This window comes from Delphinus delphis, chromosome 18 (assembly GCF_949987515.2).
Source record: "Delphinus delphis chromosome 18, mDelDel1.2, whole genome shotgun sequence".
Lineage (NCBI taxonomy): Eukaryota > Metazoa > Chordata > Mammalia > Artiodactyla > Delphinidae > Delphinus > Delphinus delphis.
The window spans coordinates 77,512,309-77,526,183 of record NC_082700.1 but is presented as its reverse complement, the minus strand read 5'-3'; the positions used below and the strand labels follow the sequence as shown (position 1 = coordinate 77,526,183).

General features: G+C 54.9%; 1 protein-coding gene across 1 annotated transcript in view; it reads right to left on the bottom strand.

Annotated features, from left to right (window-relative positions):
• Window positions 1-13,875, bottom strand: part of ATP11A (ATPase phospholipid transporting 11A) — a 120,764-nt gene that overhangs the window by 29,881 nt on the left and 77,008 nt on the right. Inside the window, exons 11-17 of the mRNA XM_059995865.2 lie at window positions 12,568-12,718; window positions 11,217-11,414; window positions 9,799-9,972; window positions 8,437-8,600; window positions 7,622-7,693; window positions 6,478-6,551; window positions 2,616-2,719 (exon numbers count right to left, since the gene is read on the bottom strand). Of these exons, the coding sequence (XP_059851848.1) occupies window positions 2,616-2,719; window positions 6,478-6,551; window positions 7,622-7,693; window positions 8,437-8,600; window positions 9,799-9,972; window positions 11,217-11,414; window positions 12,568-12,718 (937 nt within the window). The remainder of the gene's footprint in view (window positions 1-2,615; window positions 2,720-6,477; window positions 6,552-7,621; window positions 7,694-8,436; window positions 8,601-9,798; window positions 9,973-11,216; window positions 11,415-12,567; window positions 12,719-13,875) is intronic.

Here is a 13,875-nt window from a genome sequence, read left to right as displayed (position 1 = left end):
CCAGAACATAGAGCTGGTGTGAACGGGCAGCAGAAACTTCAGAAATAAACAGAACCTTGCCTTTAAAAGCAGCTATGGGGCTTCCCCTTGTGGAAACATGGAGTAGAAATACTTTTCTCTATTCTTCCTGCAAAGTACTACTAAAACCCTGGACACTGTATATAAAACAATACTGATATACAAAGCCAGACAAATACACCACAGGGAAAGAAAATTACAGAACATTATCCCTTACAAACATATATGCAAAAATCCTCAACCAAATTTCAGTGAACTGAATCTGACAGTATGTCCGAAGGATTACATACATGACCAAGAGGGATTTATCCCAGCGATGCAAGGGGGATTCAATGAGAACCAATCGATGTAATATATGACATAAACAGAACACAGGAGAAAAACTCACATCATCATCTCGACAGGTGCAAAAAAGCATTGACAAACCCCGACAGCTTTTCATGATAAAACCACTCAGTAAACTAGGATAGAAGGGAACCTCCTCAACCTGATAAAAGCCATATATGCAAACTCACAGCCAGCATCATACTCAACGGGGGGAGGTGGAAAACTTTCTCCCTAAGACCAGGCAGAAGACAAGGATGGCTGCCTCTGCCACTTCCATTCAACATGGCGCCAGAGGTCTTAACCAGAGCAATCAGGCAAGAAAAAAAAAGGTATCAAGTTGGAAAGGAAGAAATAAAGTTAGTTCTGTTCTTAGATGATAGGATCTTATATGTAGAAAACTCTAAGGATTCCACCACCAAAAAAAAAAAAAAAAAAAAAAATGGTTGGAACTAAAAGACGAATTCAGTAAAGGTGCAGAATTCAAAGTCAACACACAAAAAGCGGCTGCATTTCTACACGCTAACTATGAACAATCCAAAAGGGAAATTAAGAAAACAAGACCATTTACAGTAGCATCAGAAAGAATAAAATACCCGAGAATGAGTTAAACCATGGAGGTGAAAGGTTCATAGACTGAAAACTACAATACGTTGCTGAAAGAAATCACAGAAGATCTAAGTAAATGGACAGGCATCCTGTGTTCACAGATTGCAAGACTTAATATCCCACGATGACGACACCACCCAAAGTGATCTACAGGTTCAGAACGCCCATCACAACTCCAATGGCATTCTCGTGGGAATGGGAAAACCCACCTGAAATTCATGGGGAATCTCAAGCGACACAGAGTAGACCACAATCTTGTAAAAGAACGAGGCTGGAGGACGGACTCACGTTTCCTGGTTTCAAAACTCACCGGAAAGGGACAAGTAACCAAAACGGGGTGGTCCTAGCGTAAAGACAGACATAGACCAACGCAACAGAACCGAGAGCTCAAAAATGAACAGCTGCACATGTGGCCCAATGATTTTTGACAAGGATGCCAAGACCATCCAACAAGGAAAGAACAGTCTTGTTCAACCAACAGTCCTGACCCTTACCTGTCCCACACACGCAAAATTAACTCTAAATGGATCAAAGACCTGAATATAAGTGCTACCTTATAAAACTCTCAGAAAAAAACATAGGGACAAATTATGACCTTGGGTTTGACAACAGTTTCTTAAATACGACACTAAAAGCACAGGCCACAACAAAAAAGTAAACTGGACTTGATTAAAATTAAAAACTTTTGTGCATCAAAGGATACTATCAAGAGAGTGATAGACAACCTACAGACTGGGAGAAAATATTTGCAATTCATACATCTGATAAGGTGTTAGTATTCTGAATATATAAAGAACTCCTACAATTCAACAAGAAAAAAAACCTGATTAAAAAATGGGCAAAAACCCCGAATAAGCATTTCTGCAAAGAAGATACAAATGGTCCATAAGCACCTAAAAAGGTGCTCAACACCTTCAGTCATTAGGGAAATGCAAACAAAAACCATAATGAGTTACCACTTCACACCTAACCAGGGTGACTAGTTAACAAAAATGGAAAATAACAAGTGTCGGCGAACAGGTGGAGGAACTGAAGCCCTCACGCATGGCTGGTGGGGATGCGACGCGGTGCAGCCTCTGGGGAACAGTCTGGCATTTCCTTAAAAAGTGAAACATATTGGAATTACCAGGTGACCCAGCCATCCCAGTCCTAGGTACACAATCAAAGGAACTCAGACAGATACAAGTGCACCCATGTTCACAGCAGCATCGTTCCCAGTGGCCAAAAGGTGGAAACAACCCAAGTGCCCACCAACAGACGACGGATAAACAGTGGGGCACATATAGCGCGTCCACACGATGGAATATTTTTCAGCCACAAGATGGAACGAAGCTCTGATGATGTAAGAACTCGGATGAGCCTAGAACAGACTGAGCACTCGCTTCAGAACAAAACGCGAGAAGAAAACCAAACAGGTCACAAGGGAAAGCATTAGCCGCCAATCACTGGAAGTCCTCAGGATAAAGATCTATTTTCTTCAAGACCGTCACAACGTGCTTGTCATTCTGGACGCCCTCCCCCCCAAACACCAGCGGAGGGCTGCGGAGGGTGGTGCCCGCCCAAGGGCACGTGGCCAGGCTTCCTGCGGCGCGCGCACGTGGCACCCAGCAGGAACGTGCCCCCCACGAGGGAGAAGAGGCGTGAGGCCGCCGCCCGCATCTCACCACTGCGTTGCGCTCCACTCTGGATCGGATCTGGTCCACCTTGCCTTCTACCACTCGGGGAAATATTGAGGAATCTGCTCCTTTGCAAAACAGATAAATTTCCCCTAGAAGACGAAAAAAGAAGATTTTCATTTAATCACTCTATGGGGAAGACTAAATTATTTTTCAAATGACGCTTTTATTAAAAACAAAACCAGGGGTACCAGCGCTGAGACTGTCGTGGAGATGTCGACTGACCGGTTAACCTGTAAGATCAGGAAAACGTCAAAGCCACAGATCCCCCCACAAAGCCTCGTTTTATTCCGACAAGCCCAGAATCTCAGGAAAGTCAGGAACCAGGAACGAAACTGGCTCCTGGGCGTCCTTCGTCCTGTCACTTCTGCCTGCTCCCTGGCAAGGATGTGAGTGAGGGACGAATGCCCTCGGGACCAGGGAGGGGTACGGACGCAGAGGGCGTGGCCGACCCCAAATGGGGTAACAAGCTGCTGGGACACTGGGCGTGACCAAGAGTGACGAGAAGCATCTGTCGAACGATTCTCCCCACACCTACTGCCCCGGTCACTTCACACGTCTCAGTGCTGGGGGTGCACGCTCCTCCCCCCTCGAGGTGAAAGGTTTTCCCTTCCAGAAGGGTCGGGAAGCTCTCGGCTCAGACAGAACTGCGGGCGCCCGCGCTGACCCACAGGCCGCTGGCACCGGGGCTCCTCTTTCTCGAGGACTCTTCTGGCCTGCAAACCACGTGGCTCTCTGCTGCGGAAGCACTGAGGGGCTTGTCACAGTGGCTGCAGGGCCGGAGAGGGGGCACTGCCGCTGGAACCGGGTTCTGTTCAGCACTTGTCATCAGACAGAAATCACGAACACCGAGCCCCGGCCTGGGGTGGGTCCCTGGAAACCCAAGATGCTGACGGCCCGCGGGAAGGAAACCCGGGAGCCAAACCCAGGGCACCAGGAGGGGCCGGGAGGAGGGGGCACAGTGCTGGGGTGAGGGCTGGGGTGCCCAGAACCGGTGGTCCACACGGGGATCTGGACAAGGGCCCGTGAACTCAGGGGCAGCATCGGAGCCCACTGTGGGTGGCTCTGTCCTTGGTCCCAGAAAGAACTATCTTCTGCAACATACAGAGCGAAACACTTAAGACATGGCCCGGCTCACGCTCACGGGAGTCCTGGAGCTAAACCCAGGGCAACGTCAACCTACGGCCAGGAAGGACGGTGTCTGCAGTGTGTGTCGCAGGCGTGCGGAAGGGACACGCGGGGCTGAGCTGTCAAAGAAGCGGCAGCACGGCCGCCGCCCCCAGTGGGAATCTGAGCAGTGAGTCCAATCCCCAGGAGAAGCCCGCACACCCTCAGGCCGTGACCCGAGAGTCCTGGTCACACGCCCGCCAGCCTAACGGCAGAATCCGTGCCCGGCACCAGCCGTGACTTCTAGGCAATGCTGTACGTACGGCACCAGATATAGGATAAAACAAGTTTCGTGGTCCAGACAATTCTGAGTGGTGATACCTTCTTGAACAGTAATTCCTTTTCTAGAAAAATCACAGGTGACTCCAAGTAATGGCTTGTGAATGACTTAAATTTTCTCCTGTCTCAACCTGTCATCCCCCTGTACCCGCCGTAGACGTGGGCCGTGTTCAGCCTAAAGACTCTGTCGAGCGGAGCCTCTGACCTGAAAACATCTGGAGTGGAAGGCGACGTTTAACTTGCAAAGGACAAGAGCAGAGACTGTTGGGCCCCAGCTGCAGACCTGCTTTTCCAGTTTTGTAAACGAATAAGAAGTTGGAACTCCAGAGCAGTGCAAACACACAGGTGAGGTGACCGCGGCCCACGCCAAGCGCCGTGGGACCCGGGTGGCTCCACGGCTGCAGTGGCTTCTTGGGGAGAATCCTCAGAAGCTCAGGGCTGCAGGGGCTCCGGTCTCCGTCCCGCCCACGAGGCTGGAAATCAGTGCCTTTAGGGTCATCTCCGGGCAGGTATTACTACTTAGAGAACAACTTGTTTAGTTAAATATTCAACGTCTCTGAGAACTCACTGCTGCCTTGCGGGGTTCTGATGGCCCGGCCTCTCCCCTCCAGGAAGGGGTTTCTAGCGGCGCGAGCGCCGAGGATGTAAGTCCTTCACGTGACCCAGCTGCTGCTCCAGGCCGAGCAACGCTCCTCCTGACGGGAAGTGTCGCTGTTCGTGAAGATTCCACGGTCCACACCTCGGCTCCTGCGCTGTGCGGGGCGGGTCAGGAGAATGTGCAGAGGGGGAGAAGGTGGTGTGTGACCAGCTGACGCATTGCTTCCCGAGGCCGTGGCCACGACTGCCGGCCCACGGACTGTCTCGAGCATGAGCCACGTTTGTATCGGGGAAAGTCACAAGAGACAAAGACGGATGGTGGGACCTTGCACAGTTGAACGCCTTCGTCCTGGATGGACCCCAGCGCTGGCCAGCGCACAGCAGAGGGGGCACCCGCCCAGGGGACTCGTCTCCAAACACGACGGGCCGTGTGCTTCCCGTGTCCTGCTGCCCCTGTTGCCACGTGTCCGGGGCAGCATTTACATAAAGACTTGGCGCCCATGGCGCTCACTGGCGCAAGGCTCGTCGGTGGGGACCCCACGTCTGACGGCCTGCTTCGCGGGCGAGGGAGCCACGCGGTCTGAGCACGAGCTCCGAGACACCCAAGCGCCGCAGCTCACGGAGCACAGTTCACAGGACCTGGCTGAAAGATGGGCCTTCAGCCCCATGTCCTCAACCGGCTTGGGAGACAAAATAAGGCATTTCCGGTTCCATCGAAAGAGGCTCAAGCAGCCCTGTTACAGGAACTCACTTTGTGGAAAGGAGATCCGCTTGAGCTGAGCGTGAGGACGCCGCTGACGCAGAGCTCTCCAGGTCATACCTGAGGCCGAGTCTGTAGGTTCAGGGCAGCAGCTTGGTTTCACTGCTCTCCAGGCAAGTTTCCAAAGAGAAAAACATAGGCTAGCGCGGTCTCGTTTTAAGAAACAAGAAAGAGTAAGATGCCTTGTCTCTTGGTAAGATGCCACTTGCAAACACGTTAGCAAACTGAACCCAGAAGCACTCACCGAACGCCCGGCAGCGCTGTGCTGGGGACACTGCTGAGTAAGTGTGGCTCTGCATTCAGGACATCTGCAGCCCCGCAAGGGCAGGAGGAAACCAGGAAGGCTTCCTACAGGTGGCCGTGGAGATGTCCTGGGAGAGCTGCACATGAGTAACAGGGCCTCCAGGCGGAAAAGCCCTGCCAGGCAGAGGGCCTCCAGGTGGAAAAGTCCAGACCAGGTAGAGGGCCTCCAGGTGGAAAAACCCTGCCAGGTAGAAGGCCTCCAGGTGGAAAAGCCCTGCCAGGTAGAGGGCCTCCAGGTGGAAAAGCCCGGGTGGTGTACCCTAGGGGGCGGCCTGGGAAGGAAAGCTGGGAGGCAGCTCAGGGCCTCCACGAGAAGAGCTGGAGGGGCGGCTGCCTGTTTCCATCAAGGACCCGAGCCCAGGAGGCCCGGCAGAGACAGCGAGCACACGAGGGCTCGAGAGGGACGGGGTCGCAGATGCCTGGGCGGGGCCTGCAGGTGGGCGGGGCCTGCAGGTGGGGACCCAGGAGACAGGCTGCGCAGTGTGTGTAAACTGAGGGGGGTTCAGAGCCCCGGGGATGAGTCACAGGACTTTCCCTCGGGGGAAAAACCAAAGGTGACAACCTCAGCCAAAGATGCTCGGGGACAAATGGGGCCTGAGGCTGAGGGGTGAGTGGTGGTTTATCCATGCTTTAAACAAAGAGAATAGACAGTTAAATCCTTAAAGCTCCCACAGAATCTAGGCATCAGAGTGAAACACAGTCACACTGTATCATTTAAGAAACCAAAGGGAAAGAAATCTCTACCTGTAGCAGATTTGACAATTACACTCATTCTCCTTCTTACTGAGTCAAAGCTCAAAATCTCCAGCAATTCGAACCTGAAAAAGAGGTTGAAGCATTGCTTTTACTGTCATCCGGCTCCCCATCTCGCTACATCGGGGTGACTACCGGCCCGCCCCTGCGTGCTTCACGATCCCTAAAAGAGCAAGGGGGTTGTCAGCCTAGGGGGCTGTGAGGCTGCGCCGGCCCCGATGGCCCACAGGCTGGCTCCCGGGGGGCCTGGAGCACCGAGCGGCGGTTACGGTCTCAGGGGCGCTCACTTGCCTTCCCAGCTGGAAACCAGAAGCCGGACAGCAATGTCACTGCCCTCCCAGGGGTGACCCCATGGCGCCCAGAGGCCCCGAGCGCTTGCGGGAGGAGCTGCAGCTGACCTGGCGGGCCTGGGGCCCAGCAGCCGTTCTGGAGTCGAGGGGCTCACCACCTCCGCAGCCTGGGAGTTTATTGTTCTTAAGAGCAAAAATGTAAAATCCAGCTCTTTTGAGACCATCACCACCAAATCTTACATTCTTTACCACGTGTGCCACGTGTAACCATAACTGCCCATTGATGTTTATTTAGCAAGGAGAGATGGATGGCCCCATCCTCTGAGTCAAAATCAAAACATGCCATTTGTCTCTGGGAGCAGCAGTTTTAGACTAGATGGTCCCTAAGAGTCGATATGGAAAGTGAAACATCCCCCGTCCATCTGGTCCCTCCAAGGCTACCGCTCAGTGTTTCTGTAGGACCCTGAGCTCCACGGCCTGGGGACCTGCTCTGAGAACACAGGATTCCAGGGCCACTCCCGGGGGAAGGGCTTACATTGGCCCTCTCGTGGGGAGTCAGAGCTCGGCCTTGGGGGTGTCAGAACGTACTAGAAGCTTTGTCAACTCCTGCAGTAAAACTGACAATGTGTGGCTTAACCCCAGCCTGTCTGAGGGCACACCACCACCCAACTTCTCCTCTAACCATCCGACTCAACTTCTCCAGGCGTTTCAGTGACATTCTTGGTGTTGTTACTGAGAAGAGGGAGAACGAGTTATGGAAGGAGTGCGGAGAACTTGGTATTTTCTCCAGTGAGAGAGCTCTGTAAAGACGACCCTGTCTGCCGTCCCAACCAGGCAGTTCTCACCTCTCGATGTCATTGTCCCTGTTCCGGAGCTCCATGTAATTCTCCTTCAGTCTCAGGTACGTGAAGCCCAACCTGCAGAGGAGAAGACACACCTGGGAGTTCATGTGGACCCGGATGGCCCTCTTTCATGGCATGTTTCCATTTTACACTTTGGGAAAGCTCTCCTTTTGAAAAAGAAATGCTTCCAGAAAAAGAGGCTGTAAACTGCATTGTAAAGTCAGGAAATTATAGCACTGTCTCAGAACGTTCTCCAAGAGCCCAGGGAATGTCGACTTACCCGACCGTCTGGTGCACCACACGCAATTAGCTGCCTTCTTACTGGAGGGTATGGACGGCAGCAGGTCTGAGGATTGGTCCCTGTCTCTACTGATCAGTGGGCCTGCTTACAGCTTGGTTACCATGTCAGAATTGGAAGGACTCTGGGAGCCCATCCATCTCCAGACAGACGCTCCACTTTACTGATGAGGAAACTAGAGCCCCGTTCAACCAACGGGCCACGGGCCACTTCGTCTGTAACGCCCCCTCCTGCACCAGCACGTGTGAGGGCTCTGCCCATGTGGGCCCAGGCTGGGATGGGAAAGAGCAAACGGGCCTGGCTTCTGGACTCGAGGAGCTTCCAGGACGTGGAGGTGGAGACATACACTAACACGGCAACAGCCCTAATCGTATTAGGAAGACACTATGGGGACAGGGTCCCGCTGACCCGGCAGGAGCTAGCAGGCTGAAGGAGAGGCTGCTTGGAGGGTGATCTCTATGACTGAATGTCGGGGTGGAGAGGTCCCGCACCCTCCTCGCACCAGGGACCAGAGACGCACCTCTGGATGCCTTCGACCAGAGCCACCTCGTCAGGCGAGGACGAGATGTACGCGCAGCGCTTCCCTGAATCCGGCGACTTCCTGGGCCCGTCCACCTCGTCGTCGTCCTTCACCTGGATGGTGTGGCACAGACAGACGGCCCGGAAAAACAGCTCTTCCCTCTCCTACGAATGCAGCACAAACCCACAACTCTATGGCGCACCCACTCAAAACAAGGAGACCAAACAGAGGACGGTAAACAACGCCGCCGGGCCTGCAGCCCTGGGGGTCAGCGAGTCTTAGTTCCACCTCTGGCGGTGGCAGCGGAGTCCGGCTGCCTTTCCTCCGCTCTCGCGGTCCAGACGAAAACGGACACGGCCCTCAGGGAGGCCGTGGGTTCAAGGCCACAAGAAGAGACGGGCCTGCGATCCCCGGGTTCCCGGAAGCCGTCCCGCGCCCTGGGGTGTGACCGAGACTGAGGGGGCCAAGAAGGGCTGGGCTGGCCTCGCGCAGGCCAGGTGGGCAGCTGAGGCAGGTGCGACGCCCCGCAAGGCCACAGACCACCGGGCCCTCCCCCGAGGCTCGGGGGTGAAGAGGCCGTTTCTGCACCACCAGAGGCACACGCACACCGGCTCCCAAGAGGCCGCTGAAGCAGGGCTGACTCAGGCCCCCTCAGTCCCCTGGGGCTCCATGCAGGCCACCAAAGCTTCCGGAACGGTCTCCTGGGCGACTGCCACCGAGGGTCACGGCCCTCCTGCAGCCACAGAGCCAGTGTGTGTGTGTGTGTGTGTGTGTGTGTGTGTGTGTGGTGTGTGTCCATGTCTGTGTGTGTCTGTGTGTGTGTGCAGGTGTGTGTCCATGTGTGTGTGTGCAGATGTGTGTGTCTGTGAGCACGTGTGTGCCTGTGTCTGTGTCTGTGAGCACGCATGTGTGTCTGTGAGCACGTGTGTGCCCGTGTCTGTGTGTGTGTGTGCCCGTGCCTGTGAGCACATGTGCCCGTGTCTGTGTGTGCGCCCGTGTCTGTGTGTGTGTGCCCATGTCTGTGAGCACGTGTGCCCGTGTCTGTGTGTGCGCCCGTGTCTGTGTGCGAGTGTGTGTCTGTGTGTCCGTGTGTGAGCACTCATGGTCTGCAGGGCCCTCTAGTCTCAGCCCACGGTTTCCCCACCTGGCCACGTGAAGATAGCTGCCCCAACCCTGATGTGACGGCCAGATGCACCTGGGGACGCCTGTGCAGATGGGGACACTCACAGCTCCTGCCCCCCCGAGTCGCCGGAGGGCAGCATCTGTCCTGGACCCCAGGACAGGAGGTGCCCCTGGTCCCTCACATGACCCGCCTGTGGCCAGGTGGCAGCAGGACGCACGGCCAGGAGCACGGCCACCTACCCGCCCGCCGGCGCCCGGGGAGGTGTCGATCATGTCGATGGCAGCGGCGGCGGGGAGCACCTGTCCGTTGCAGGCGGCGTGCGGCACGTACACATGGCCCTCCACACAGCACTCCTTGAACTCCATGTTGTTCTCGGTGAGGGTGCCCGTCTTGTCCGTGAACACGTACTCCACCTGCGGACATGACTCGGCTGGGAGCTGCTGCCCCTCGAGGGCCCTCGGACCCCCCAAGGCAGCCTCGTCCGAACGAAGCGATTTCCAAGGCTTTCACCCAACCACGCTGCCTCCCCGGCCGGACGGTGAGCACACTGGCCGTCCCCGCCCGAAGCTCTGTGCATGCGAGCGTCTGGACACAGCCTGGCTCCGGGGGCCGAGGGGGGACTTTCTACACTCTTCTCCTTCCATCTCATAGAAAGACAGAGACGCGGCAGGGGTTGGGGGCTTGGTCCTGGATCTGATCTGACCAAAAAATCAAGGGTACGGGTGGGATGAGCTTATCCCATAAGGCCTGGGAGGTCCAAGCCTGCAGCATCACTTAAGGGTTGGAAGATGACAGAATTCAAACAAGGGACAAAAGTCTCTGATGGAAAACTGTGGCACGTGTGAAAACTACACGGAGTTTTAAACCCTGGATCTCGATGAACTGAAAGAAGGTGGGGATCCCGGACCCTGTGGGCTGTGGGGAACCTCATGAGCTGTGGGGAACATGGGTCCCCCCTGAGCCCCCGCCGCCGGCTATCAGAGACCCGCGGGCCCGGGAGGGGGTGGAGGGTCCCGGCGAGTCCCCGCTCCACCCATCCCGCTGGGCTCCCGCTCGGGGGCTCCCACCCGCACGTTCCGTCCGCGGGACACGCTGCAGGGCGGGTACCTGTTACTACGCTCACTTTACAGGTCAAGAGCTCCCAGTGCAGGGCCCAGGCCGCGAGCCGTCAGCCTGGAGCAGGGGTGCAGTGGAGGGGCTCTGAACTCTTTATATCGCGAGACTGAAACTCAGGTCTCACTCTGCCCACCCTGACGATGATGACCGGGGCCGTGAGGACCGAGGAGATGGGACGGGACAGCCGAGGGCAGGCCCTGTGAGCAGGCTCGCTGCTAACTCTCCCTTGAAACCCAGAATCAGCACCACTTAGAAAGGCCACGATGAGCTCATGGCAGTGAGTTAATGTGATGAATCTGCACAACTCGTAAACCCAGAGCACCCCGCACTGTCACATAAAGTTAAAAAGCCACTTTGCCGCCCTCTTTCACTAGGTATAGGTTACACCGCTGTGCACGAGCTGAAATGGAAACGTTCCCATCTGACCATCCTGATGACCTGCCTGCGTGATAAGAATCACGTAGCTTCTAGAAACCTGGGGACATAAAAGAGAGGGGCTCAATGGCCAGCCAGTGAGAGAAGACAACTCAGGAGACCTGACCTGTCCTAGCTCTTCGTTTAAATCCGAGGTGTTAACCAGAGGCCCTTCACCCGTTTCCTCGTCAAACATTTCTTCGTCCCAGGTGATGAAGTAGGAGCCGAGGAACTTCTGCATCTCCACGGTGACGTACATGGACACGGGGATGATGTAGTTGAAGAGGACCATGAAGGCGAGGAAGTCCGTGAAGGCTCTGAGGAGCTAAGAGAAGGCGTGTGACCCCCGCCGCCCGCCAGCATCACGACGGCTCAAAGTGTGATCCCCCCGCCGCCCGCCAGCATCACGATGGCGCAAACCTCAGAGTCAGTCCGTGAAGGCTCTGAGGAGCTAGAGAAGGCGTGTGACCCCCGCCGCCCGCCAGCATCACAACGGCTCAAACCTCAGTCAGTCAGGCACAGCTTAACAAGTGCCGTTTCTAAACCAAGTGCTTCAAACCCAAAGGTAAAGGCCACTGGGGCAGCGGGGGCCGTCAGCTTTGTCTCCCGCACCCGACTTGAGCACCGTGGCAGGCCTGGGACAGGAGCTGCCCGACATCTGCGCTGCTGGGGGCGGGGGGCGTGGCGGGGGGTGTGAGTCACACTCAGAGGCCGCGGGGAGCAGGGGTGGGTCTCCAGCTGAGAGCCCGCAGGACGCTGTATACTGTGATTACTGCAAGTTCCCTCGAGAGTCTGATAAACGACCGCATTTAGGGGTCTGTACAAAGGGTGCTTCTGTATAGTTTTATCCTTATTCTGAGCCATTTGTCTCATGGGAGGCCGGACTGAACACAGGAAGGAAGTGGGGGCCAGGCTGGGACCTGCACACGGCCCTGCTCTGAGCTGAGCGGGTCCAGGTCTGGATTTGCACACCGCTCAGGTGGACGCAGTAGGCCCAGCAGGAGACTGTACTGCTTTAAGCAGAGGACATGTCATCAAATTAACTCACTGGTTTGGGGGAAAACATTTTTGATAAATAGGAGTACGTAAAAATGAAGCCAATTCTTATTGTAATTTCCCATCGTCATCGAGACGCTCCTTTCATCCATCTATTACCTAATTAGGGGCCGTGTATCTCACCAATAAGCAGTTACTCAGCCCCCCTTATAATACAGGTCACCGTGCTGAGCGTTAGGTGTTTAAGGTGTGTCCTTATGAATCTGGGATGGAAGCCGATAACTTTTCAGACTCGACTATTCAAATACCCAAAGAAGGAGGCTCAACCAGGGTCTACAGCCGCAGGGCCGGGGCGGGGGCAGGCAGCTGACAACCTTCACTATCGATGAGCGCGGCGTCTGCTACAAAGACTTCATCAACCTAGACCTCATCCGGTCTGCCCACGATTCCATAGCGACAGCCTGCGGAGTCCCTTTCCATACCAGGTTCCTCTGTCGTTCTGCCTCTGTCTTCTGGTTGTACCATGGCTCATCTCGGAACGGCTCGCTCTGCCACACGTACTTCATGACGGTATTAATCAGCGCTTTGCTGATGAGGATGCAGAGGTACACGATGAGGAATACATTCATTGATCTGAAACACAAGACAGTGGGGGTGACTGAGCTCCCGCTCCCCGAGGAAACCTGAGCTGGGCGTCGCCTTTCTCACAAACGTCAGCAAGAACATGTTGTGAACAGACAGGAACAGCACAACAGGACTCCCCCGCCCCGACGAACTGTCAGGGTAAAAGTGAAAATGCGAACTCGTCTACATCTGAGTACACGCCGTGGGCACTGGTGTGTGTCCTGCGGCCACCTGGGAAAGTGCTGAGGGCAGGGAACTCCTATAGACAGGAGGGCACAGCCTGGCTCACAGGGCTTCTGCATGGTCTAGGACTCTTAATTCAAAGAACACCCAGAAATCAATTTCTTCTACCATCAGCCAGTGAATTCCAAACTTGGAGATTATCACCACGAAGGAAGGGGGGAGGGAGGGAGGGAGCGAATGCCCTCCGCATGGGAAAAGTGCTGAATCCTTAGCCGGTATCTTAGGAGCTTATGAAGAAGGTTTGGTTTTCCAATATCTATTTCTGAAACCAATTTGTCAGTGCAGACATCTGGAAACTAAGCATTCTTCTTTAGTAAGAACCAACTGTCCAAGTTCATATCTGATGCAGCCACAGATGGACAGAGACCCAGGATCACATTTCAAGGTCGACTTGCCAGGAGCAGACAGACGATGCCTCAACAGTCTCCCCACAGATCACCCAGGAGCCCGGAGCGCTTCATTACGCTACACGAGGACACTCGGTTGTACACTTCAAGTTAAGGACACACTTTAGCGAGAGGCAAAGAAGACATCATTCTGGGCCATGTTTTCTTACAAATTCAACTGTGTCCTTGACATTAACAGGATTTTACCATTTAATGAAAAGAAGACTGTTCCCTCTGCTAATGCTTTCCTCACTGAACCCGTATCAGAAAAGTGACTGAACTTTCACTTTTTCATGAAATGGTGGGAGGAGATGCTGGGCACCCACAACGGACCTTGACCCAGAACTCCAGGTGTCCACGCGCGGGCGGGAGCCTGCAGACGTGGCTGAGGGTGCGTGGCCATTTACGTCCCCACAAAGTAACGCTGTCAATCTAAGGTCTAAATAACCCGCTTGACTGTCCCTCAGATCCCATGAAGGAGCTGCTAGTAAGACTAAGAGGAAAATGGTTCCCCATCTGCGGGGTTTGCCACAGTGG